This window comes from Danio rerio, chromosome 2 (assembly GCF_052040795.2).
Source record: "Danio rerio strain M-AB ecotype USA chromosome 2, GRCz13ab, whole genome shotgun sequence".
NCBI classification, from domain to species: Eukaryota; Metazoa; Chordata; class Actinopteri; order Cypriniformes; family Danionidae; genus Danio; species Danio rerio.
The window spans coordinates 46,760,001-46,786,513 of NC_141022.1; the positions used below are offsets into that span (position 1 = coordinate 46,760,001).

The 26,513-nt window shown below is 35.9% G+C and overlaps 1 protein-coding gene across 28 annotated transcripts in view; it reads left to right on the forward strand.

Moving 5' to 3' along the window:
* The window catches only part of pard3ab (par-3 family cell polarity regulator alpha, b), a 189,776-nt gene that overhangs the window by 71,511 nt on the left and 91,752 nt on the right, over positions 1–26,513 (forward strand). For 27 of the 28 annotated variants that reach the window (XR_015477619.1, XR_015477622.1, XR_015477620.1 and 24 more), the window contains 7 exon segments: positions 617–742; positions 3,650–4,026; positions 7,390–7,529; positions 8,442–8,570; positions 10,202–10,237; positions 14,891–15,079; positions 17,275–17,445. Coding sequence is in view for 5 of the 28 variants with exons in the window: in NM_001423693.2 (NP_001410622.2) it covers positions 617–742; positions 3,650–4,026; positions 7,390–7,529; positions 8,442–8,570; positions 10,202–10,237; positions 14,891–15,079; positions 17,275–17,445 (1,168 nt within the window). In the remaining 23 variants the exon portion in view is untranslated. 28 annotated transcript variants of the gene reach the window in all.

Sequence of the window (26,513 nt, forward strand, 5' to 3'; positions counted from 1 at the left end):
CTCTTGAATTATTAGCCCCCTTGTAAATTTTTTCACAATTTCTGTTTAATGGAAAAAAAAAATTTCAATACATTTTAAAACATAAGTTTTAATAACTAATCAGACCCCCCTAGTTTTTCACAGTTTATTTTGTATTTTTAAAAAAGTGATTTAAAACAACTAATTTTGTAGTAGTAATTCCCAGAACTTTGCGAACATTTTTTTTTTCAATTAAAAAAAAAAAAAAAAAAAATATATATATATATATATATATATATATATAAACATAAAAAATATTTTTATCCACAATCTTACTTTCTCACAGATTTCACTCCCCGGAGCATCTGACATCGTGTACCTCACTCAGGCTTCCCCTACCATAACACACCTAAAAAGTCCTAATATATTTGATTTTTTTCAAGACACTTTTATACAGCTTAAAGTGACATTTAAAGGCTTAATGGCTTTTTAAAGACATTTAAAGGCTCTGTTGAAAATTGTTTGGGAAATATTTTAAAAAGAAATAGCTAATAATCGTGTCGTCAACTGTATAACCAGAGTGTTTTACAGTGTAGAATACCCAATTATGCCTATGTAAAGTCCTTATAAATCACCAAAGCTAACCTGTTTGTTTCAGGACGTTGGGTCTGCTGGTGAAGCGATTGGAGCGTGGTGGAAAGGCTGATGTCCAGGGTTTGTTTCAGGAGAATGACTGCATCATTCGGATCAACAACGGAGATCTGCGCAACGTTCGCTTTGAGCAGTAAGGCTTGACCTCTGACCTCTGACGCGAGTACTGAGTGGTTGATTATCCATTTAACTCCTTTCTCTTGCTCCTTTATTGATGCCATTACACTTCTGTTCAGGCTTGAGGAGATTATTGATTAATCCTCTGACTGTGGTTGTTTAATATAATTGCAGTTGTTTCAGGTGACAGCAGTAATTGTGCGTTATGAATTTCAGTCATGTTTTGAAATTAATATATGGGAGCTTTAAGCTTTGGGGAAATGCCATTTTGTGGATGCTATCTGGTGTGGAGGAGAAAATTGGGGGGATCTTAAGATTTGATTTTTGTTTTGTGTTTAGTTTATTCATTCATTCATTTTCTTTTCGGCTTATTCCCTTTTTTAATTCGGGGTCGCCACAGAGGAGGCCAACTTATCCAGCACGTTTTCACGCTGCAACCCATCTCTGGGGGAGACCCATACACTCATTCACACACACACACACTCATACACTATGGACAATTTAGCCTACCCAATTCACCACATGTCTTTGGACTGTGGGGGAAACCGGAGCATCCGGCGGAAACCCACGCGAATGCAAGGAGAACATGCCTTCTTGCTCTGAGGCAACAGTACTACCTACTGCGCCACTGCGTCGCCCTTTATGTTTAGTTTAGTGTTTTAATTTGTGTTTAATTTACTTTTGTTTTTAGTTTAGTGTTTTGTTTTGGTGTTTAGTTTAGTGTTTTGTTTTGGTGTTTAGTTTAGTGTTTTGGTGTTTAGTGTTTTGTGTTCAGTTTAGTTTTGTTTAGTGTTTTGTTATGTGTTTAATGTTTTGTTTAGATTAGTTTACTTCTGTTTTTAGTTTAGTGTTTTGTTTTGGTGTTTAGTTTAGTGTTTTGGTGTTTAGTGTTTTGTGTTCAGTTTAGTTTTGTTTAGTGTTTTGTTATGTGTTTAATGTTTTGTTTAGATTAGTTTACTTCTGTTTTTAGTTTAGTGTTTTGTTGTTATGTTTGTTTAATTTAGCTTTGTTTTGTGTTTGGTTTAGTTTTGTTTTTAGTTTAGTTTTGTGTAGTTTAGTGTTTTGTGTTTAGTTTTGTTTTGTGTTTAGTTTTGTTTAATTTAGTATTATGTGTTTAGTTGAGTGTTTTGTTTTATATTTAGTTTAGTTGTGTTTGGTTTTGATTTAGTGTTTTGTTTTTTGTTTTGTGCTTAGTTTAGTTTTGTGTTTTATTTGTGTTTAGTTTTGTTTTTAGTTTAGTATTGTGTTGTGGTGTTTTTTGTTTTGCTTTTAGTTAAGTTTTGTGTTTTGTTGTGTTTATTTCGTTTTGTTTGCTTTTGCTTAGTTGTTTAGTTTACTGTTTTGTTTTGTGTTTAGTTTTGTTTGGTGTTTAGTTGAGTGTTTTGTGTTTAGTTTTTAGTTTAGTGTTTTGTTTTTTATTTAGTTTAGTTTTGTGTTTGGTTTAGATTGGTGTTTAGTTTAGTGTTTTGTCAATAGTTTTTAGTTTAGTGTTTTGTTGTGTTTAGTTTTGTGTTTGGTTTAGTTTAGTGTTTAATTTAGTGTTTCGTGTTTAGTTTTTAGTTTATTGTTTTGTGTTTAGTTTTTAGTTTAGTGTTTTGAGTTTAGTTTTTAGTTTATTGTTTTGTGTTTAGTTTTTTGTTTTTAGTGTTTTGTTGTAGTGTTTTTTTGTTTTGTTTTTAGTTTAGTTTTGTGTTTAGTTTAGTTTTGTTTGGTTTTGCTTAGTTGTTTAGTTAAGTGTTTTTTTGTGTTTGGTTTAGTGTTTAGTTTAGTGTTTTTTGTTTTGTTTTTAGTTTAGTTTTGTGTTTAGTTTAGTTTAGTTTGGTTTTGCTTAGTTGCTTAGTTTTGTGTTTTTTGTGTTTGATTTAGTTTAGTGTTTAGTTTAGTGTTTTTTGTTTTGTTTTTAGTTTAGTTTTGTGTTTAGTTTAGTTTGGTTTTGCTTAGTTGCTTAGTTTTGTTTTTTTGTGTTTGATTTAGTTTAGTGTTTAGTTTAGTGTTTTTTGTTTTGTTTTTAGTTTAGTTTTGTGTTTAGTTCAGTTTGGTTTTGCTTAGTTGTTTAGTTTAGTGTTTTTTGTGTTTGGTTTAGTTTAGTGTTTAGTTTAGTGTTTTTTGTTTTGTTTTTAGTTTAGTTTTGTGTTTAGTTTAGTTTTGTTTGGTTTTGCTTAGTTGTTTAGTTTAGTGTTTTTTTGTGTTTGGTTTAGTTTAGTGTTTAGTTTAGTGTTTTGTGTTTAGTTTTTAGTTAATTGTTTTGTGTTTAGCTTTTGGTTTAGTTTTGTTTTTAGTGTTGTGTTGTAGTGTTTTTTGTTTTGTGTTTAGATTTGTTTTGTGTTATGTTTGGCTTTAAGTGTTTTGTTTTGTGTTATGTTTAGTTTAATTTAGTGTTTTGTGTTTAGTTGAGTGTTTTGTTTTATGTTTAGTTTAGTTTAGTGTTGTCTTTGCTTTTGTTTTGTGTTTAGTTTAGGGTTTAGTGTAGTTTAGTTTTGTGTCTGTTTAGTTTAGTTTTAGTGTTTGGTTTTGTTTTGTGTTTAGTTTAGGGGTTAGTGTTGTTTAGTTTTGTGTTTGTTTTGTTTAGTTTAGTTTTGTGTTTGGTTTTGTTTTGTGTCCAGGGTTTAGTATAGTTTAGTTTTGTGTTTGTTTCGTTTAGTTTAGTTTTGTGTTTGGTTTTGGGTTTAGTTTAGGGTTTAATGTAGTTAGTGTAATTTACTTGTTCATACGTCCATCTGTTTATCCGTTCTTTTGTCTAATTATCCATCCATTAATCCCTTCATCCATCTATTTCATATGTCTCTCCTTTTTTCTATCATTAAGCAAGCCTCTTTTATTTTCTGTTTAGTTTTACACACAAATGCACAAACTAATTCAGGAAAAAATACTAATGCATAAACCTCCATTTTGTGTTTTGTTTTCTTTTTTGGTATGTTTTCAGAGCTCAGAACATGTTTCGTCAAGCAATGCGTTCTCCCGTCATCCTGTTCCATGTGGTGCCAACCACCATGAGGTCCCAGTATGAGCAGATATCCCATAACGAGCACAACCCCAGAGCAAACATTGACCTCTCGGGACGTTTCAGCCCAGACTCCCTCACCAATGATCTGGACAGCGCTGCTCACCGATTGGCTCAACACAGACCACAGCAACCCAATAACCATCTGGATACTGGCTCTCCCGTCCATCATCTTGTTGGCTCATCGGGCAAACCTCCAACAGGCCATACTTCATCACCCCAAAGAGGCCTAAGCCCCGCCCCCACAACAGGCTTTACTAAGAAGGTTGGGCGGAGACTCGGAATCCAGCTTAAGAAAGGTATCAGTAAAAATTTCATGATGCTTTCAGAAAATCATTATGATTTTCATCCCCCTCACAGTTGTCATGAAGGGTAATATTAGCTATATGCACTAAAACCATCTTTTGTACCAGGCTGTAAACATGTTTTTAACAGCTGTAAAATTGGCCAATTTAGCATGCAGTCAGTGAACATTTGTATTTCCTGTAGCCAGCCCCCCAAAGCCGAGTTGATGAATTGCAGTTTCAGTTTCTTCCGTATTGGCTTCACAAGGTTGCTGCTTGACTATAGGCTATAACCTGTAAAACAGGATCATAAAAGAACCATTTAAAAGCAGCTCATGTAAACACCTTAATCATATTATTGTCTTATTTAGATTAATGCAAAAAATTCGATTACCAATGTCCATGTAAACATAGTCAATGTAAATGATTTTTTTTTTCAATTATATGTATATCATAAATAATATTGCAGTTTTAATATTGTAAGTGTTAATATCATACTGCAAGTTTCTAAACTTGATACTTCATTATGTATGTTGTTTTCACAGTGATTGTGTTGGAATATGGTTAATGTCCTGTTTATGATTAAGGCTGTGCTAATGAATCCAGCTGTCTGCTCCTGAGCATATTTCCCATCATGCGGAGTCTGCTGTACTGACTCAACTGGGAGAATGTAGATCTGTTTTCTGCCAACAGCTCCTTCCTGTGTGTGTGTGTGAGTCTCTCTCCTCGCTGTAATGGTGTGGGATGTGAAATGATTGACAGCAGTTGGCACAGGTCTTGGCACCTGTGTATGGACAGGTGGCGCAGCGGGAGCGCGAGGTGGCGGCGAGGTTACAGAACAGCGGTGCTGGGAGTGTTGCTAGGCAGCACCGCGTGTCACTGTGATGCCTTTCCATATGGCTGTCTGATTCTTTCAGTGTTTTGTTGAGACACACACACACACACACACACACACACACACACACACACACACACACACACACTGTTCTTTTCGTGTAATGTTACTGAACTCTACCTATGGGTCCACTTTCTCTATCTGTCTCACTCATCGATGTTGTTATCTCAGCCTTTTTTACACAGTGTCATATTTTTGAAGGTTTAAGGTCCAGTCTGGTAGGTCTGTAGGTCACGATCTTACTTGGACTTTAAGACCCCCTATTAGTCCAGATGGCTTCTGTTCCAGTCTTGTCGTGTCCATCAACAGGCTGTAGTCTGATGTTTTCTCAAACCCTCGAGCTTCTGTTTTCGTTCACATGCAGGCAGGGAGACATCTGAAAATGTGTGGGATGAAATGTAGCGAGTTGATTGTTTCACTGATTTAAGATTTGGTATATTATTTAAAAAGTGTATATAGGACTTTAATCATACAAGGTCCCTTGTGTGCTGTTGGGGATGTTTTCATCCACTCTGGGGTGATTTTGAGTCTTAATTTGGCCACAGCTTTCTCTGTTTCTGCAAATATTATGATTTTTGGTGACAAACCTTACTTTAACACCTATTTTGTGTAACCAATCAAACTCAACAATGCTTTGTCAGCAAATTTACAACCCTTTTGTTATGTTAGGGGCTGTTTTTGCCCCATTGACTTCTGTTGTAATGACATTTCCTCTGTGTTTGTGGTTTTCCCTGTTGCGAAGAGGTAAAATTAGCAATTTTTACTGTTGATCAACAGTTGCAGTGCAATAAAAAGCTTATTCTTTGGCTTTCATATGGAGTATAGTGTGTGTGTGAGAGTGTAATACTGCGTTCACACCAGATGAGGATGAAGCGTGAGTGATTTACATGTTATATATAGGCATCCTGTAGCATGAATGATGTGTTTCTCACGAATGGAGTGGCGCGAGTTAAATGTTCTGCGCATTTGATGGTGAAAAATCTTTAGCTGACATTCGTGCCGTGTTAACCAATCAGGAGCTTGTTCTTGTAGGGGAATGATTATGGTGTAGAGCCTGCTGTTGTTGTCCTGAGGAGAAATCCTCTCGCCGTCATCTGATAACAGTTTATCAAACTGGGCTTGGCTCAGTCTAAAGCACCGCTGAAAGCCTCCATCTTCCAGGTATATTTTCTGGAGGAGTTGATGAACTCAGAGCTGGGTGCACCTCTGAAAGGATCTAGTGCAGTCAGACACGGCACTGAACGAATATACGTTGTTTTTCAGCCTTCCTAAAGCACATTTCAATAAAGTCCATGTTAGCCAATTAGCAATGAAGCTAGAGTCACCAAGCCGTCAGAACCCCTGCCCATGACGCGAATCTGCATCTATTGTGAAGTGAATTTGGCACATGACTGAATTGAATTTGATGCGTGAAAGAAGTGAGTGAACTCAAAATGTTCACGTGTCTATTTACGTGCGAATATCATGATTTATTTGCATGTTCCACGTCTGTTGCGGATGAAGCATCAAGCGTGAGTGATTTACTTATTAAGCCAATGCAAAGACACGAATAGACATCCTGCTCCGCAATTCATGCGATTTAGGTGGCACGAATGGCGTGGCACGAGTTAAAAAATGTTAACTTTAGCGGACATTCATGCTGCGTTAACCAATCATGAGCTTTCTCTTGTAGGGGAGTGATTATGAAGTAGTGCCTTATGTTGGTGTCCCGAGAGGAAATCCTCTTGCCAACACCGGACAGCAGCTCATTCAACTGGGCTCAACTTAGTCTGAAGCTCTGCCCATGATATGAATCCAGGTTTATTGTGAAGTGAATTTGAGGCGCCAATGAAGCAAATTTGACGCACAAAAGAACTGAGTAAACTCAGAATGTTCATGCATCTATGTATCCATGAATAGAGCAATTTATTCGCACATACCACGTCTGTTGTGAACAGCATTGAGACATTTGCTCACTTTTCTTGATATGTCTGAGAAAAGCAACTCTCAGAACACAGTAAACATAGCCAGTGTATTTATGCACACACACTATAATCTGCTGTTTTACTCCATAGAACTCTATCGTTTTTGCACAGGCTTATCTAAAGGGTTAATGCTGCCAACTGATGATCAACAGTAAACACTACACATTTGACCCCCTTCCAACAAGGAAAACCACCAACAATCATGATTGCATGATTATATGGTGCCATGGCTTTGCAATCAAAAAATGTCATTATAATGGAAGTCAATGGGGCAGAAACCGCCCCTGATATAACGAAAGGGCAGTAAATTTCAACAGTACACAAGGGTTAAATTAATTGTTACATTTGTTGTTGCAAATTTAACACCACAAAACAGGAAACAATAAAAATCACTAGGCACATTTACAAATTGAAATGACTAAAATAGATAAAAATAAAAGTTTCTCAGGTTGAAATGAGTAGGTGCATGTGGCTTTGTTTTTATATGCCTCTTAACAGTGTGTTCTCTGTGTTTGACAGGACCTGAAGGTCTCGGGTTTAGCATCACGTCCCGAGACGTTCCTCTTGGAGGGTCTGCACCTATTTATGTCAAGAACATTCTGCCAAGAGGAGCTGCCATACAAGACGGCAGACTGAAAGCTGGAGATAGATTGCTAGAGGTGATAACGGAAAAAAAAAACATGTAGCTATAATAATAGTGCTAAATGTGCTTTTATGAATGAATAAACACAACACAGAGAATATATTAACATTTAAAATAGATCTGCAAGATTTTGCATAAATTGAGAATCACGATTATTTGGTCTAATATGAAGATCATGATTCTCCAAGCACTTTGAATAAGCAACTTTAGTAATTTACTGGAAGTATTTTTGGTCAGACTTGATTTTAAGGTGCAGCTCTTACTATTAACCATTAACTATGACTTTTTGCCTCAAACTCCCAATTTGCTGCTTCTTATTGGGTATTGTAGTTGGGTTTTGGTATTATTAGGCATGCAAAATATGTGCTCTATAAGTACTAATAAACAGCCAATATCTTAATAATAAGCATGTAACGAGCCACTAGACTAGGTAAAAGTTAGAATTGGTATTTTAACTAAAGTGTTACCTTTTATATATTTTGAATTAATATTATTTAAAATCTCAATAGTAACTCACTCATAAAGAATAAGCATTTTTAATAATTTCTTGAAGATATTAAATAACAAATACATATTTGATGGTTGTTTGTTGTGATCTATTGATGTAACAGCGTTTGTTTGTTGCATTTGATTGACACCATAGGCAACCGTATTAAATCCTATCGATAAACTGTTTTCCTAGTTACATATAACATATTGTACTGGTTGAAAAGAGGTGTTACTGTACATGGTGACTGATCTCTCGAAGCCAAATGCAGATATGATTTTATAGCTGAGATTATGAAAGGTTTAATAAACACATGCAAATCACAATTATTTAGAATTCAAGATCTTTGAATGAATAATTGTTGTACTTTAGGATAAATTCTAGTTAATTTGAGAATCTCCATGAGTATTGTTTATTTAATGAATTTTGTGGTTGCTGCAGGTAAATGGGGTGGATCTGAATGGGCGGGGCCAGGAGGAGGTGGTCTCTCTGCTAAGGGCGACGCCCATGGGTGGTACTGTCACTCTGGTGGTGCTGAGACAGGAAGAGACCTTTATTCCCAGAGAGATGGTGAGGATCATCTGTGTGTTTGTGTTTGAGTGACAGTCATAAAGAGTGTCGAGTTGTGAAATCCTCTTGCTAATGTCTTCATGAAACTCTTCAACGCTATCACACAGTCTCTGACATTTAGTTCAGGTTCTCTAGACTTATTCCTTTTTTTTTTTTTTTTTCTACTTGCAGCACACTTGAGTCATGGTTACTGGAGTATTCAATTTTTTTATGACTTTATTGTTTTTTTAAACATTCAGTCACATTGACAGAAAAAATAACAATAAAGGGTACAATATACAAACAATACAAAGAAAGGCAAAATAATAATAGATCAATTTAATATGTAAATAATAAAAAATAATTAATTAAATAAAAAAATAAGGAAGTTTTACCATTTTTACACAGATTATTTTTGCATTTCAATAAAAAAAAAACTGTAAAGAGGACTTTTATTTTGCCATGCTGGATTTGAGTTGACCTTTTAACCACTTTAGTTTTAAATTTTTTTAATACATTTTGTGATCAGCTTTTAATTTGTACATTTTATTGGTTATTAATTTGTAAAACTGTTTAATTGGATAAATTCAGGTAGATTGGGCCATTTTACATTGTCATATTTTTTACTGAATTCACTCTAGGGCTGGGCAATTAAAATCAATATCGGTTATTATTGACCGAACACCATTGTCTATACTGATAATAAAAAGTTTGGTATGAAGTTTTGCTTGTGTTTTGAAAAAGTTTTGAAGTGGCTATAGTTTTACTAAAATGTGGCAGCTGAGCACGCACCTTGATAGCAATGCCAATAAACTTAGGGTGTAACTTTGTCATTTCCAATAGAGGCACGCGACATAGACGCCATAGAAAATGGTGAAGTAAAGCATGTACTCGTGCTTGTCACTTCAGGTCAGAATAACAACACATGCGAAAATAACTGCTGTGGCTAGCAGCAGTGGGGAGGATTGTAAATAAAAAAAGGTTAGTAAGGATCGCCAGAGTGGCTTTTTGGTTCCTTTTCCCTATCTGAAAGAGTTTTTAGCAGAGTGGGTAATACAGCCATACAACTTCACTTCAACTTTATTGTTGCAGTATGTATTTGAATAATGACAGTTAGTTCCTTTATTGAAAGCTCAGATTTGATTATCATAATTTGTTTTGTTTACAGAGTTTCAGGTTTGTTGTATCATTATTATTCACACTTGACCATTGCACAAACTTTAACATTTTATTTATCAAGTTTTAGATTCTATTTAACACTCGTGTTTATTTTATTTTATAGAGATCAGATATTCAGTTTAAATATTTTTATTTTTGACTATTTGCCTTAAAAACTATTTGCCTTAGTAATGTTGGTAGATTAAAATAAAGTGGTTAAATAACAAATATACCTAAATGTATAATAAAAAAAAATATTTAATAATTATCAATATCAAATGATATGAAACATAATATCATGATACTTTTTTTGCAATATCGCCCAGCCCTAATTCACTCTGCATCATAACCTCTTTTTGGGTGATTTTAAGATCCAGCTTTGGTTGCTTTATATGCATGATTTTTAGTTATTTATTTTATTTAATTATTTTTTTTAAATCTTGGGTTTTAAGTTGCATCATCACAACAGTCCTCTTCTTCCTCACTCTCTTTAGAACGCAGAACCAGCAATACAGAACACAAGAGAATGGGTAAGAGCTGCATACACATTTTCAACCATTGCTGAATCTGTACGAAAGAGGCTTTTTCCTGACATAGGAACTGTTAAAAGTGCCATAGAATCCATTAATACAGTATATTGAGTGTTTTATAAACTAATTTCGAGAGGAGTACGTGATATGAATGATTTTAGATGGTCTCTCATCCGCAATTATCGATATACCAATCAGATTAATCCAAGCTTACAATAAATAGCCCATTTCACCTTATTTCCCTCCATCCACCCTATTTCCCCCTTTTTCTCCTTCAGAGGGGGAGCTCTTGAGACCTCCTTGATCTCAGACCCCACTTTTCATGCTAAGTGACCAGGCGGGACCCCTGGGCTCAATTAGTGTTTGTGAGGCCAGCAGGGGGCGCCCAATCTGCGGTCTGTGTGGGTTCTAATGCCCCAGTATAGTCACGGGGACTCTATACTGCTCAGTGAGGGCTTCTTACGGATGAGACGTTAAACCGAGGTCCTGACTCTCTGTGGTCGTTAAAAACCCAGGATATCCTTCGTAAAAGAGTAGGGGTTTCACCCCGGCACCTAGCCAAATTTGCCCACTGGCCTCTGTCCATCCTGGCCTCATAACCATCCCCATATCATCATTGGCTTCATCACTTCATCATCTCTTCTCCATTAATCAACTGGTGTGTGGTGTGCGGTCTGGCGCAAAATGGCTGCTGTCACGTCATCCAGGTGGATGCTGCACACTGCTGGTGGATGAAGAGATTCCCCTCTATGTGTAAAGCACTTTGAGTGCTTAGAAAAGCTCTATATAAATGTAAGGAATTATTATTATTATTAATTATTATTATCTCCTTGAGCTTAAGGTTCTCTCCTGGGACAGCATGCCATTTGTATATTTTCATTACTGAACTCTTATTATTCAGCTATGCCTAGGCATATCCAGATTGTCATTCTTTGGCACATTTAAAGATGCAGTACTAATATATTCTCTTATACAGTATATGAACTTTCTTAAATATAATAATAATAATAATAATAATAATAATAATAATAATAATAATTACTTTCATTTATATAGCGCTTTTCTGGGCAATAAGCTGTAAGCATAAACGCATTTATTTTGGTCCATTCCCAGCAAGTAAGTGTAAATGCTGGCATTTTTAGAGGAAAGGATTGATTCACATTGAATAAAGTGCCACATATTTATGTTTTGCTCTGAAAACGGCAGCATATAAACTATAGATTTATGCTTTTAGCTCAGATGGACGTCCTAAACGATATAAAACAGGGATTGTGCATTAAAAGCTGTCAACTTTATCTGTACACAAATGAACAGCCTGTCTTTATTTACCCAGTGCATCACTTATGTGCCTCCCTATCTATACCTTCTCTCTCTGAGTCAAAGGGCCCTATCATACACCTGGCGCAGTGTTGCGCAAGGCGCGGCGCAATATTCTTTTGGTAGTTTCAGCTTGGCGCAAAAGTTATTTTGAGAAGTTGCGCTACGCTGTTTAAATAGCAAATGCATTAGCGCTCATTTGTGCGCCCATAGGCGTTCTGGTCTAAAAAGGGAGGCGTTCTGAGGTGGACCGCTAGCGTGTTGCTATTTTGAGAAACTATAATAGATTTTTCATTAGACCAAAACTAACGCGGTCTAAACTCCGGTGCAGAGTTGCGCCTCGCTTACGCACTGCTTAATACGCACAAAAGAGCAATAGGCAAATATCTTTACATATGAAAAAATTTAAATATTAAGGATATATATAGGAAATAATAAGAATAGATATAGGATATAAATATAAAGGATTAAAATATTACAAAACATATTATTTTCTAGCCTACATAAATATGAAAAATCACTGCTTTTATGTCTTCATCTCGGGAGGCTTTTTCAGTTCATTCATAACAATTTGCTTTTGTATAATGTTATTATTATTAGCAGTATTATTTATTATATCCATATTTATATTTGTTTTATTAAAAACAAGCTTAGACTTGCCCACCTGTCAGGTTTTAGACCATATGGGGCACAGCATGTGTTTTAGGATATAACTCAGGTTCTTGAGCACACTTCATTATTATTGTTCATTTATTCGTTTGCTGGAAATTAGAACTGAATTTAGAAATAGTTTTGAAACGAATATTTGCGCTTAACAAACAAAAGTATTTATTTATAGACTAATTGATGTCTGTGCATAAAGGTTTCCCTATCCAAGAGCGAATGTGAAAGTAGTTCCATTATCTCTCATTCTCACGCAGTAGATGCTCTGTTTAACAGTTTTCTGTTAAAAAACTGTCAACTGTTAACTGTTTGCTAGTAAAATGCTCATTTTTTCCACTTAGACTTACTTTGCGTCCTGTAAATAGCAAATGCGCTTATGGCGCGACACAGCTGACTCTTAAAGGCAATGGGAGATAAGACTCTAATTGGTTTATTCTCAAAACACACCTATAACTCATTAAGAAAATAAACTCAACCCTTTTAGGCCATGCGCCATGGCGCAAAGCAGGTTTTCCCGTCCTTAAATTAGCAAAAACGTGCTCTGACACGCCCTGAAAGCGTTTGCGCCCTGCGTTTTGCGCTCTGCGCATGGACCGTCAAAACAGAGCCCTAAATGTCTATTTCTTTGTTTCATTAGTAGGTTGGAGTGATCTCCTTAGTACTTCTGATTCGTTATTATAAAATTTTTCATGAGCTTTTGTCTGTGATTTATTTAAAGTATTTGTGCACCTTAAATTCAAATCAGATTTTGCAGAAGACGCAGCTGTTGCCATTCAGAAACACTGTCAGTGTGAAATCCCATTTCGTTTCTCTCTTCTTTTTGTCTGTTTTTCGTTTTCTGTCTCTTCTTCCTCTGTCTGTGCATTAAGCTCTTGAAGCAGATAAGATCTGTTTTAGCAGTTGCTTTCCAGAAAGCTGGAGAGAACTAAATGAAAGCCATCCATTTCCTTCAGAACGTGTGTATGTGTTTGTGTGTGTGTGTGTGTGTCAGAGGTTGTTACATTAAAGTGAAGGTGATTAAAGCTCAATAAAGACAGACTTTATAGAGCAGTCATTCAGTAGATGGTTGTTAAAAGTGTCACATCTCTCCCACACAAACACTCACGCACTGACAGCGCTAACACAAGGGAGTCTGCAGAGGTCAGAAGAGCATCAGGCGTAATGGATTTATTATCTATATGTCTGAATTAGAGGGCAGAGGTTTGGCGGGCATCATTCCTCATGAAGGCTAGCCTTCTGCCTCATTTGCATTGGCTGAATTCGCTTCAGAAGCAGGTGAAAGTGGCAGCTGTGCATGTCAGGGACGTTTTCACGTACAGGAAAGTGACTTGAATGTAAAACTGAGGGTGTCAGGGGTATTTAAAGTCTGTAGCACACTGCAAGACAGAAGCATGTGAGCATATCATGTTTTAAAGGGGTAATTTACTCATAAATGACAATCCATTTCATTCTCTCTCATGTTGATCCAAGCTACAGGTTTTATTTCAACTGTGGAGCACTAAGAGAGGATTTTAAATGGGTGTATTTTTTCAGCGAGCCTTTCTGAGAACTAGTATTTTTAGTGTTTACCCATACTTTTATTAGGTATTATGCACACCGAATTACTTATTTTCCGATGTGCATTTTCCCGAAAAAATAGGCTGTATGTCTGTACAGTATGAATTTTACATGTACTGTATGCGTACGTTAGTTTACAAACAAAAATGTGGTCTTTAGTGGTACCAAACCATTTTAGTGTTTTAAAATGAAAGTATTTGGCTTTTTGTTAATGAACCTGTCTCTCCAGGTGTGCCTTGTTCACCCATTTCCTACGTGTGCTTGTGGACACCAAAATAATAGGCTGTATGTATGCACAGTATGAAATTCAGATGCTCTGTATGCATACTTTAGTTTATAAATAAAAAAGCAAAATATATTCTTAAGTGTTACCAAACCATTTCAGCATCTTAAAATGAAAGTATTTGGCTTTTTGTTAATCAACCTGTCTCTCCAGGTGTGCCTTGTTCACCTATTTCCTTCATGTCCTTGTGGACAGCAAAAAAAATAGGCTGTACTTGATTTATGTGCAGTATGAAATTCACATATACTGTATGCAAACTATACAAATTAAAGGTCAAAATATAATTTTAAGTGGTACCAAACCCTTTTAGTATTTTAAAATGAAAGTATTTGCCTTTTTTAATGATCCTGTCTCTCCAGGTGTGCCTTGTTCACCCATTTCATACGTGTCCTTGTGGACAGCACAAAAATAGGCTGTATGTATGCACAGTATAAAAATTCACATGTGTTGTTTGCATACTTTACAAATAAAATAAAATCAATATTCTTAAGTGATCTTAAGTGTTACCAAAAAATGTTATTATCTTAAAATGAAAGTATTTTTTAATGAACCTCTCTCTCCCCAGGTGTGAATTTAAAAAAAAAATTCAAATTTCGGCATGACATTCACATATACTGCATGCATACTTTGCAAATTAAAAATCTAAATATACTCTTAAGTGGTCTTAAGTGGTACCAATAAATTTTTGTATTTTAACCTGAAAATATTTGTTTTTTCTCTCCAGGTGTGCCTTGTTCATACATTTTGACCTAATTGATCAGTTACTGTTTTTTTTTTTTTCATTTAATCTATACGGCAATTAATAATTATTATGTATCTCTGACTCTTTGTAGAAGGTAGAAGAGGAGGAATTGGTCTTGACTCCGGATGGTACGCGGGAGTTTCTGACATTAGAAGTGCCTCTGAATGATTCTGGCTCAGCAGGATTAGGAGTCAGTGTCAAGGGTAACAGGTCAAAGGAAAGCCACGCTGACCTGGGCATCTTCGTCAAGTCTATTATCAATGGAGGAGCAGCTTGCAAGGTAGAAAAAATGCATCAGTAATATATACTACCACCTAGGTTTTTTGCTAATTTTTTATGTGTTTTTTTTTATGTTGGCTGCATTTAAATAAAAAATATTGAAAATGTTTTATTGTGAAATTTAAGAATAAAGTTTTTCAGTGTCAGTATTTAATATGTGATTTTAAAGTTGAATTTTCAGCATCATTACACCAGTCACATTATATATACATACAAACATACACGCACATGAGGAAAATTCTATAATAAATATAATAACATTTACTGTAGTTTATTTTAAGACTGCTTTCACACCTGTAGATTGATTGGTTTGTTCCGAAACAGGCATTAAATTTTTTTATTTTTGCTCCTGGTGCGGTTCGCTTTCACAAGCAAAAGTTTCTAAATGGACCAAAATAAATAAAACAAGTCACATGCGAGTAAACTCTCCTCACATCGGTCAGAGTTTCAGGGTTTATTATTCAGAGCCCCACAGATTTTGCTCAGCTGTCATATGACGTTATTTTAATTCATGATGATAAGCAATAAGACATTATAAGCGAAAAGGTGCACTTTAATTTTGACACCCAAAGACATCGTCACCAAATATAAATCAGAGGTAAGACTTTCTCATACATGGCCTAATTTCAGTTGTCAAGTTTTGTAAAAATCTATCTGGATTTAATCTATTTTAAAGAAATGTTGGCTAGAATTATGCATTATGCTTAAATTATAGAAAGAAATAATAGATTAACTGAGAATGCAGTCTGATTATGAAGCAGATCAATGTTGATCTTCCTTTTGAGGTGTCAGAAAGGAACAAAACAATAGGCCTAATACAAAATCTTATAAGACTAAAATATAGAAAAGTTATCAGATGGTCATTTCAGTCAATTTTTCTAACGCATAAACAGCACTCGGTAATGATTTAGCATGGTTTCACTTTCGTATTTAACATGAAACGCACATTTACTGGTAGGAATGACATCCTGTCCTACTTATAATTCTCTCTTCATATAGCCGTATAAATGGCTATTACACAGCCATAATACACTGTGATAAAGCCTGGTTTAGTAGTTTTTGGATTTTTTTGCTTTCTCACTTCAATCAATCCGCTCCAGAGTTTGATTGATTTGGCTCAGATCCGAGCTGGATTCACATATGCCAAACAAACTGCGCTAACTGGGCAAATGAGACAGGTTCTGAAACAAATGTCTAGGTGTGAAAGCACCCTAAATTTGCACTTGTTTATAAATACAGTGAAAAACAATCTTTTGAAATATTAAAAAAACTGTGGTGGAAACTGTGACCCTTTTTCCAGACATTTTTGGTGGATAGAAAGTTTAAAATTACCCTTTTACACCTTATCTTTAGATCTTATGATCAACTTAGGTATTCATTTCGTATAAACAATTTTAGTTTTAGCTTGTTGAATAAAAAAATAATCGAGGAACTATTCAATTGTATATAAATAAGTATTGAACACGTCATAATTTTTCTCCAAAAACATAATTCTAAAGGTGCCGTTGACTTGAAATTTTCACTGAATGTTGATAACAACCAAAGAAATCCAAATATGCTAAGAAAGCAAAACCAATCAGTGAAAAATAAAATGGCAAAGGGCAAAAATTATTGAACACATGTAGAAATGAATGTTTAGAAAGGCAGTGAAAGCCCAGACAGCAGCTGAAATCTCTCAGTAGTTCTTCAGCAACCCAAATTTTTTGGGTTTTTACCAATTGGGTTCAATTCCATGTCAACAGCCCTTTTAAAAATAAAATCTTCCCAGGAAAAAACATGACATGCTCAATAATTATTTCCCCTATTGTAGATGTTCATTCATTCGTTTTGTTTTTGACTTCCCTTTATTAATCTGGTGTTGCCACAGCTGAATGAACCCATACATTCTAATTCACACACATACGCTACGGCCAATTTAGCTTACCCAGTTCACCCATACCACATGTCTTTGGAATTGTGGGGAAAACCAGAGCACCCAGAGGAAACCCACTCTAACGCGAGGAGAACATGCAAACTACACAGAAAAACCACCCGATCAAGCCAAGCCTCGAACCAGTGACCTTCTTGCTGCGAGGCTCTGCACCACCATGTCACCCCACTGTAGATGTTATTAGAAGCATATCTGATATCTATCCATGAGAACGTTTGATATCTCTCTAATCATATATGAATTCTCTTCGCAATCTCGTGTTGTAGGACGGAAGGCTGCGGGTCAACGATCAGCTTATTGCAGTCAATGGGGAGTCGTTATTAGGGAAGACAAACCAGGATGCCATGGAAACGCTGCGCAAGTCCATGTCAACGGAAGGCAACAAGCGAGGGATGATTCAGCTGATCGTGGCGAGACGCATCAACAAGCGCCTCGAGGTAAAGATTCAAGAGTCACGTCTGAGAGCTTCATCTGCATTCATTTCATTGTTTGAATATGCTTCATGCATAAGTTATAATTCATTAGTTCAACTTAAAGGAGACCTATTATGCAAAAATCACTTTTATAAGGGTTTTAAGCTCAGTTGTGTGGCAACAGTGTGTAAATATAAGCAGCTTCTAATGGTAAATTTGAATTGATTCTATTTTTTATAATCACACTTGATAAAAAACTGTCTGCAGAAACACTTTGATTGACATTCTCCCTTTGAACGAGTCATAAGAAAGCTTCACCCATTAGTGGTTATCTCTCCTTAATTAGCATAGACAGCCCTAAGTGAGAGGCAGCCATCCTCCATTAGAGTTTTCACATCATACCTGCTGAAGATCATGTCAGCAACAAAGGCCGCATATACACTGCACTGTTCAAGTGACTCAATTCCGATTTTTATTTATTTATTTTTTTCTCCCATGTGGCACAGATCGGATATGGCCCATGTTACATGTAAGCAGGAACAAATCACATGTATTCCGATTTACTCAAATCAGATTCAGGCCTTGTTCATATGTGGAAATTTATCCGATATGATCTGTGCTTTTGTGTCTTCAGTGCAGAAGCGTAGCACCAAATTCTGGGCCCTGTACCCTCTCAATGTCAGTGGGCCCCCTACACATTTTTTTTTAAATTATTTGAATATAAACATGCACAAATAGTGTTTTAATCTATAATCAAATCAGATTATAATAATGACTGGTTCTTTCATTCACCACCAAGTTGATGCATTTGGCCTACTTGTGCACAAATACCTTTAAACCGTAGGCTACATCGGGTTTGTGTACTGACATTTTGATCCATGATACTGATGCAAGTTTTGATTTAAAAACATTTATTTTTGAACAGGAGAACAGGAGACAACTCTACCCTCAGAAACATTAGCTGGCCTGGCCCATAATTTACTTACAGCAACAAGCAGCCTGGTTGACAAGCTAAGCTAAAGATTTAACATTAGCATACATACAATACATGGCTCGAAATTAACTTTTTTACTTGGTTTACTTGGTTATCAATATATTTTGAAATAAATAATGACATTGACATCAATTGGAGGGGCCAATTAATTCGAAGTAGGCTACAAAAAAAAAAAAAATAATAAAAAAAATGGTGGGATTTCAAAGGGCCCTCTCCCTAGACGGGGCCCTGGGTAGTCAAGTCCACTTTTTCCCCCGCTACCGCGCCCATGCTTAAGTGTATGCAGGTAGATCTGATTTTCACCTGTCAATGCGAGTCTGACGCTTTCTTTTCAGAACAGTCTTCAGCAGAGTCCCAAACCTTAAATCTCAATCACGAGGACTAAAACAGCTTTTATATTGTCATATAGCACAGGTATTTAAGCATGTTAGTGAGAGCGAGAGAGCGCAATGTCCTCCACGCAACCAATATAAACTAATATAAAACTAGTGCATAGCTACATCACGTGCATAAGTCACGCCATGGACATTACATTAAGATGCCTAAAGGTTTGAAAAAAAAACTTTTTATCAAAAGAAGATGGACAAATGAGAACCTTTCTGTCATAAGCTATAGTAAAACAGCTTGTCAAAAGCTGCGAACAGATTACATACGGGAATAGAGAAAAGAGCACTTTTTAATTATCAGCTGTCAGTCAGCGCCCGCTCTTTTTTTTTCACCTGGTCATTGCGCCTTTGCCGTGTGCTGTGCAAATGCAGATGATCGGATACGAGTCTCTTTTATTAGATGATGTAAGCAGGTCATCAAAAAAATTGGATACAGTAACAAAATCAGAATTGACCATTAATATCTGCAGTGTAAATGCAGCCTATGAGGCATTATCAGTTCGGAGTTTTATGTTGCACAAATGAACTAGTGTCTCCCTGGTCTGCCTTCTTCTAAGACACTTTTTTGACACTTTCAGTTTTTTTACAAGGGTAACGTAAGTCCTGTTTTGAATATGCCGCTATGCTGATGCATAGGCGTTTATAGCTCCGCCTGTTTTGAAAAGAATCCACAATCTTAATTGAATTTAAAGCGACAGTGACCAAAACGGTTATGTGATATTTTAAGCTGAAACTTCACATGCATACTCTAGGGACATCAGAGACTTATTTTACATCTTTTGAAAAGTGGCAAAGTAGGTCCCCTTTAAGAATGAAAGTATGCTATTTCTGCGGCAGTCAAAAATGAGCCCAAAATATATAGTAGAATACCCATGGGGGACTTTTGTTTGTATATAAAAAAATCCACATTTTGTTTGGATCAAGATTGGTGGATACCATTATTTCAGGGGTGCAGGGATTGACTTTAAGTATTTGTACTCGGTGATCTAATGGTACTGCCTGTTGCTATTTTAACTCTTAAAATAACATTCTGTTACAATGCCAAATTGTGCTTCTTTTGCTTGTAATTTCAGTGGAAGGAAACAAGAGAAGCATTGTAAGTCCTGTCAGGTGAATAACAGTTAAACACAAGGACCCGGAAAAATGGACAAATACCAGGAATTTACATACCATTTAATAAAAAAATAGTTTGCAGTTTCTTCAGCTTTAACACTCGCACAGACTTCATACAATCTCAAAATTAAACGTACAAAATCTGTCACTGGTGTGGTTTTGTATTGTACAGGTGGACATTTGTAACTTTAAAGTACACGTTTGTACCTTTTAAGGTTCACTTTTGTACACATTTGTAGTTTTTAAGTATTAATAAGGACCTTTAAAAAGGTACCGCCTCAGTGACTGATTATGTACCTTTATTTCTGAGTGTTGGACACTCTACTTACAGTCTCAAAGCAACAATAAGACTACTCTAACTGAAGGCCAATCCGCTGCGTAAAAACATGCTGTATAAGTTGGCGGTTCATTCCGCTGTGGCAACCCCGGATTAATAAAGGAAAGAAAAGAAAATGAATGTATGAATGAATAAAGCCACTCACTGCATCACATATCTTAGGTAGAACGATTCTTGTTGGTCGAAACTTAGACATTCTCAACACACACTCACTGACCACCTTATTAGGTACACCTTACTTGTACCAGGTTGGACCCCCTTTTTCCTTCAGAACTTGCTTAATCCTTTGTGGTATAGGTTCAACAATGTACTGGAAATATTCCTCAGAGATTTTGGTCCATCGGTTGTATTGAGTGAGTTACTGTTCCCTCTCTATCAGCTCAAACCAGTAGATCTGCAGTTTCTGAAATACTCAGACCAGCCCATCTGACACCAACAGCAATGCCACAATCAAAGTCACTTAAATCATCTTTCTTAACCATTCTGATGCTCAGTTTGAACTGCGGCAGATCGTCTTGACCATGTCCATGCATAAATGCATTGAGTTGCTGCCTTATGATTGGACAATTAGAAACTTGCGTTTACAAGCAGTTGGACAGGTGTACCTAATAAAGTGTGAGTGTATGTGCTTATAATTCAGAGCAAAATCTCCAATGAATAACTAGGCAACGAAATGTATAGGTAAAGAGACTATTTCTTTCCTAATTGAGACCAGAGATGTGAGATTCAGCTTCAGTTTTCTAATCTCCTCTAAATGAAGAACACACACACATACATTTACAAAGAATGCTTATCTACTTCAAGGATGTCTTGCTTTCTTGCAGACATCTTATCAGAATAGTAAAATAAAACATGCTCTACTACAGCAGACTAATACTGTGAGACTCTTACAATGAAATCTTTAAAAAAAATATCTGTTTAATAAAAAGTAAAATCAACAATGCAACAACTGTTAGGTCTGCTCCTAATGACCTCTTGACCTGTATTGATGATCATAAAAACTGGAATACTCAGCATACAGAATAACACAGCAGACAAAGAGCATTCCATTCCAGTTTTAGACGAGTATTATTGAGTTATGTAATGATTAAAGGGATTGTTCAGCCAAAAATGAAAAAATATTCACTACTCACACTCAAGTGCTTCCAAACTTTTATGATTTTCTTTCTTCTGTCCAACACTAATGGAGATATTTTGAAGAAAGCTGACAAGATGAAACCATTGACTTCCATCGTATGAATTATCTAAGTCAATGGTTGCATATTTCCAACATTTTTCAAAGTACATAGTAACACATTAGAATAATGGTCCATTAATTAATGTTAGTTAATGTATTTGCCAACATTTACTTAGTATGAATAATCATGTAAAGCACTAGTTAATCTTAGTTCAACATTAACAAATGGCGAGTTCAGACTGCAGGATTTTCAAAGTAGCCCTGTCACAGATGTTTTCACACTCCATGACTTTCTGGGTTAGTGTTTTGTCGCTGCTTTGTTTACACTGCAAGATATATGGCGACAGGGGCTTTCACATTGCATGACTTTACAATGGGAAGAATTGCCGACAACTTAGTCCAAACTACGTCTCACAACCAAAAACATGTAGTATATATTTTGTTATTAACTACATAACGAGAAAGAAGCCTTTAATAGTGTAGAAAATGCACATATTTGCTCACCTGGGTTTGAAGGGAATTAACAATTTCTCCTCAATTTTCTTTTTTGACCCTGTTGTGGTATTGCTCACATGACACGTTAAACAGACACGGGTGCTCCTGACAAATTTACAAATTTCCTCCATTTCTTGAGTTGAAATAAACTGAAAAGGAGCTTTTAACTTCTCCACCAGCCTCCTGCTGGCCTGCAGGTACACACACACACACACACACACACACACACACACATTAGTCTAGTGAATGCTGCTCTCTCATTGGCTTTAGGCGATCGCTGATGTTATTTTCAGTCAAAACTCATTTCACACGGCATGATTTGAATCGTCGACAGCTCCAGATATTTAGCATGCCAAAATTTTTACAGGCATCGGCGATTATCTCGGATCGCGTTTTTGATTGTTCACATTGTGTGATTGTCACTCACAAGAACAAGAACCGATTTGTCTGTGATTTCAGGCATTTGGCGAGTCAAAATCGGGGCTAAAATCATGCAGTCTGAACTCAGCGTAATGCGTTATTAAAATCCGATGTTGCGCTCGTTAGCATTAGTTTATGCACCATGAGTTGACATGAACTAATGTTATTTAACTTAATTAACATTAACTAACATTAACAAAGATGAAGAAGTACCCAAATAAATTTAATAATAGTAATAGTTTGTTCATCATATTAGTAAATACATTAACTAAGGGACCATTATTTTAAAGTGTTAATGATTTCTATTATTTAAGATTTGAAACAAGTAACTTTAACTTCATTTTCAAATCAAAAATAAACACTGATTCAATCATTAATAATAATAAAACCATAACAACGGATATGTATCAATCCATTCTGCAGCGGAAAGTCATCAGAAAATCCACCTCTTCAAGTCTGAAGAGGAAAAAAGTAATGGAAGATGCTTGGGGATAAATAAAACTTCCCAAAGACTCGCACCTTTTGTTATTTTCACTTTAGCCCTGATGCCGTTGAGGCTTTTAGTAAACCACAGCTACTGAAAGAGCTTACAGGTGCAGATGGATATAAGCTTTGGCTTAAATCTAACGCAGTACAATCGATTTATTTTTTTCATCCACAAAGAGTCTAAATGCTCCCGGATATCAAGAGAAATCCTCATTGAAAAACACCAATGGCATAAAAAGATAGATGTCATCCTGGCAGAATATAAACATGTTGATGCTTATCACGACTGCACTGCCACTGAAGGAGAAACTGTAAGCTTATTCGTGGACAGACTTGAATATATTTCGATTCAGTCAGGAATTGTGCAGTGCTCTCCAGTTGTGATTGATGCAACAATGTTGATAGATGTTGACAAGCATTGACATGTTTGGTGTGTGTAACATGTCTTATTTTTTCAATGCCAGTTTTCACTTGTATCTTGGGGGCGTTTGGACTCCTTGTAGGGAAAAAATTGTCAGTAGCGAAGAGCGTCATCGCTTTTTTTAAGGAGGGTTGCTCTTTTACATTAAAAAACAGCTAAAAGTTGCATAATTTGGCGTTGTGTCACGATTTTAATGTTCTTAGTTGTATTGCCTTAGTAATAGCAAAATATATTGCCACCATTTAACACCATGCAGTGCATACAGTTTAAAATAACATTGAATTAAAAATCAAACATCTTTGAGCTTTATACATATTTCATGTTATAATGATTGATTGTTTTAACTTTATTATTATTATTATTATTGTTATTATTATTATTAATTTGTTCATGCAACACACATCACATAAAATACAGCTTTAATTATTGGCATGGAAACGTGTTCAGGTCAGGACCAAACGTGTGGATTTTAATGCGGGTCAGACAAGGCATGTTATAAGAAATTCCTATTTTGTGGCAAAACACTGAAGTTTGTGAGCCTGCCACAGACACGCCCTTCGATGAAAACTCTAGATCTTTGCAATTTACCATCGGCAAGGGCTTTAGATTACAATACCCAATTTTGGTGTTGATCTAATAAAATCCCAAGGAGGAGTTCGTTAAAAGACAACGCATGAAAATGGGAAAAAACTGCACTTTTTCGGCTGAGGAAATATCTGACTTCCTGTTGCATTTGAGATTTTACTCCAAGAGACTTTTTTTGTAGGTATTGGCATGTTTAATGTGTGTGCCAATTTTCGTACATGTGCGTGAATTGTAGCTCAGGGGCCACTCGGTCAAATGTGCATAGGTGGCACTGTTGAGTGATTTTGCCACACTCACTTCCAAAACCTATAACAAACGTAAATTTTCGCCACTTCTGGTGCGTTCTTTTACATATTTCAGTAACAGACATCATTTATGTTATAATGATTGATTGATTTAATTTTATTAATTCCGTAGTGAAATTAATTTGTCCATGCGGCACATATCACATAAAATACAGTTTTAAATATTGGCATGGAAATCTGTTCAGGTCAGGACCAAACGTGTGGATTTTAAGGCAGATCTGACAATGCATGTTATAACAACTTCCTATTTTGTGGCGAAACATCAAATTTTGTGGGGCCGCCACAGACACGCCCTTCGACAAATACTCTAGATCTTGACAATTTAACATGGCCAAGGCCTTTAGATAGGAATATCCAGTTTTGGTGTTGATCTGATAAAATTCCTAGGGGAAGTTCATTAAAATACAACGCCTGGAAATGGGAAAAAAAAACGGCACTTTTTCGGCTGAGGAAATAGCTGGCTTCCTGTTGCATTTAAGATATTGCTCCAAGAGACTTTTTTGTAGGTATTGGCATGTTTAATGTGTGTGCCAATTTTCGTACATGTGCGTGAAACGTTGCTCGAGGGCCACTCTGTCAAAAGTGTATAGGTGGCGCTGTCGAGTCATTTTTCCACACTCACTTCCAAAACCTACAACAAACGTAAATTTGATTAAACTTCTGGTGCGTTCTTTTACATCTTTCAGTAACAGACATCATTTATGTGATAATGATTTATTGAATTAACCTTAACTCTGGGACCCAGTACCGGATCTGTGATGTCATTTACTTTCGCATTGCTTAAATCAGCGGTTCTCAAACTTTTTTCATCAAGTACCACCTCAGAAAAAAATTGTCTCTCCAAGTACCACCAAAATGAGCAGTATTGAAATACATAAGCGTAGGCCCAGTAAAGCAGCTACAACTCCTCACAGTTAAAAAACGTGGCAGATTACCTTAGAAATATAGTCTATATGTCATATATGACATAATATATACATCATTGTTAATAAATTTTTAAATGAATGTAGCATGTACATGACATACTTAATTTCTCCGCGTACCAGTAGAAGGAAGCCTGCGTACCACTAGTGGTGCACGTACCACAGTTTGAGAACCACTGGTTTAAATTGTAACCCAATACCCCCATAAGTGGTTCTGTTCTCTTATCAGATGAAATACAATAACTTTTGCATCAATTATGATAGAGATATTTTTTTTTCCTATGATTAATGACATGAGCAGGAACCACCAAAATTAGATACAGCAAGACCACACAGAACCTAAAAGGTACACTTTCAAATTTGAGTTTACAAAAAACAAAGCGCCTCTTTTTTGGAGGGGTTTATTATAAAATAGACCACATATACAATTATTAAAACCACTTTCATCAGTGTTTTATGAAAATTCAAGGGTTTTCATGTTTGCATGTGAATTTGGCAAGTTTTTAAATTTGGTTAGGCAAAATCCAGATGAAAACCCCATAATAGCACGTTACTTTAAGAGGTTAACTTTATTAATCCCATAGGGAAAATAATTTATCCATGCGGCACACATCACACATAATTTCTGGAAGCTACATAAATGTCTAATAGCTTGTTATATAGACATTTTAGTCATACAACTCTTAATACCATGGGTTCATTTTAAGCCAGTTTGCTAATTATACCAGGTTTAATCTGTCCTTTCATCCTGACCAGTTGAAATGTGTTCAGAGGCTCCATAAAATGTCTATTTTTGGGATGAAGAGAAAAGAGACACAATTTTAGCACAACCCTGTATCAGCACACACACTCTTAATGTCATTTGTGTGGCTGTTTTCTTTGGTTCTCTCTCCAGAGAAAGTCTGATCCGTTTAAATTCCAGGCACTCAGGACACTGCATTTCACAAGAGTCTCCTAGAAGGGTTTTGAAGAGAGAAATTATGCTGTTCTAGGTTTTTTGGACTGTTGTAATGTAAGGTTTTAAAGTGCGGACAGTGGTGATTGTCAACACCAGTTGTCTTAGTGAGAGCAGAATCATAAATGTACAAGATGTTCCCATCATGCTGTGCACTCATAGAAATACTCATCGTAAGAATCCAGGAGAGTCGGTTATTACAAGACTTTTGAACTCAAGAATTTACATTGTAATCGATGATAATGAAGTTAACTTACATGGTTCCTCAATCAATACATGGTTAAAGGAACAAGTTTTGAGGGGGGATTTTACAACATTTTTAGAGATTATACAAGTTCCCTAGAGGTAAAAGGTTGAGTTTTAAAATGTTTGACCATTCAGTTGATCTCCGGCTCTGACAGGACAACTTTTAGCTTAGCTTAGCATAAATCATTCAATTGGATTAGACCATAAGCATCTCTGTCAAAAAGAGTTGTAATATTTTTTTCTATTTAA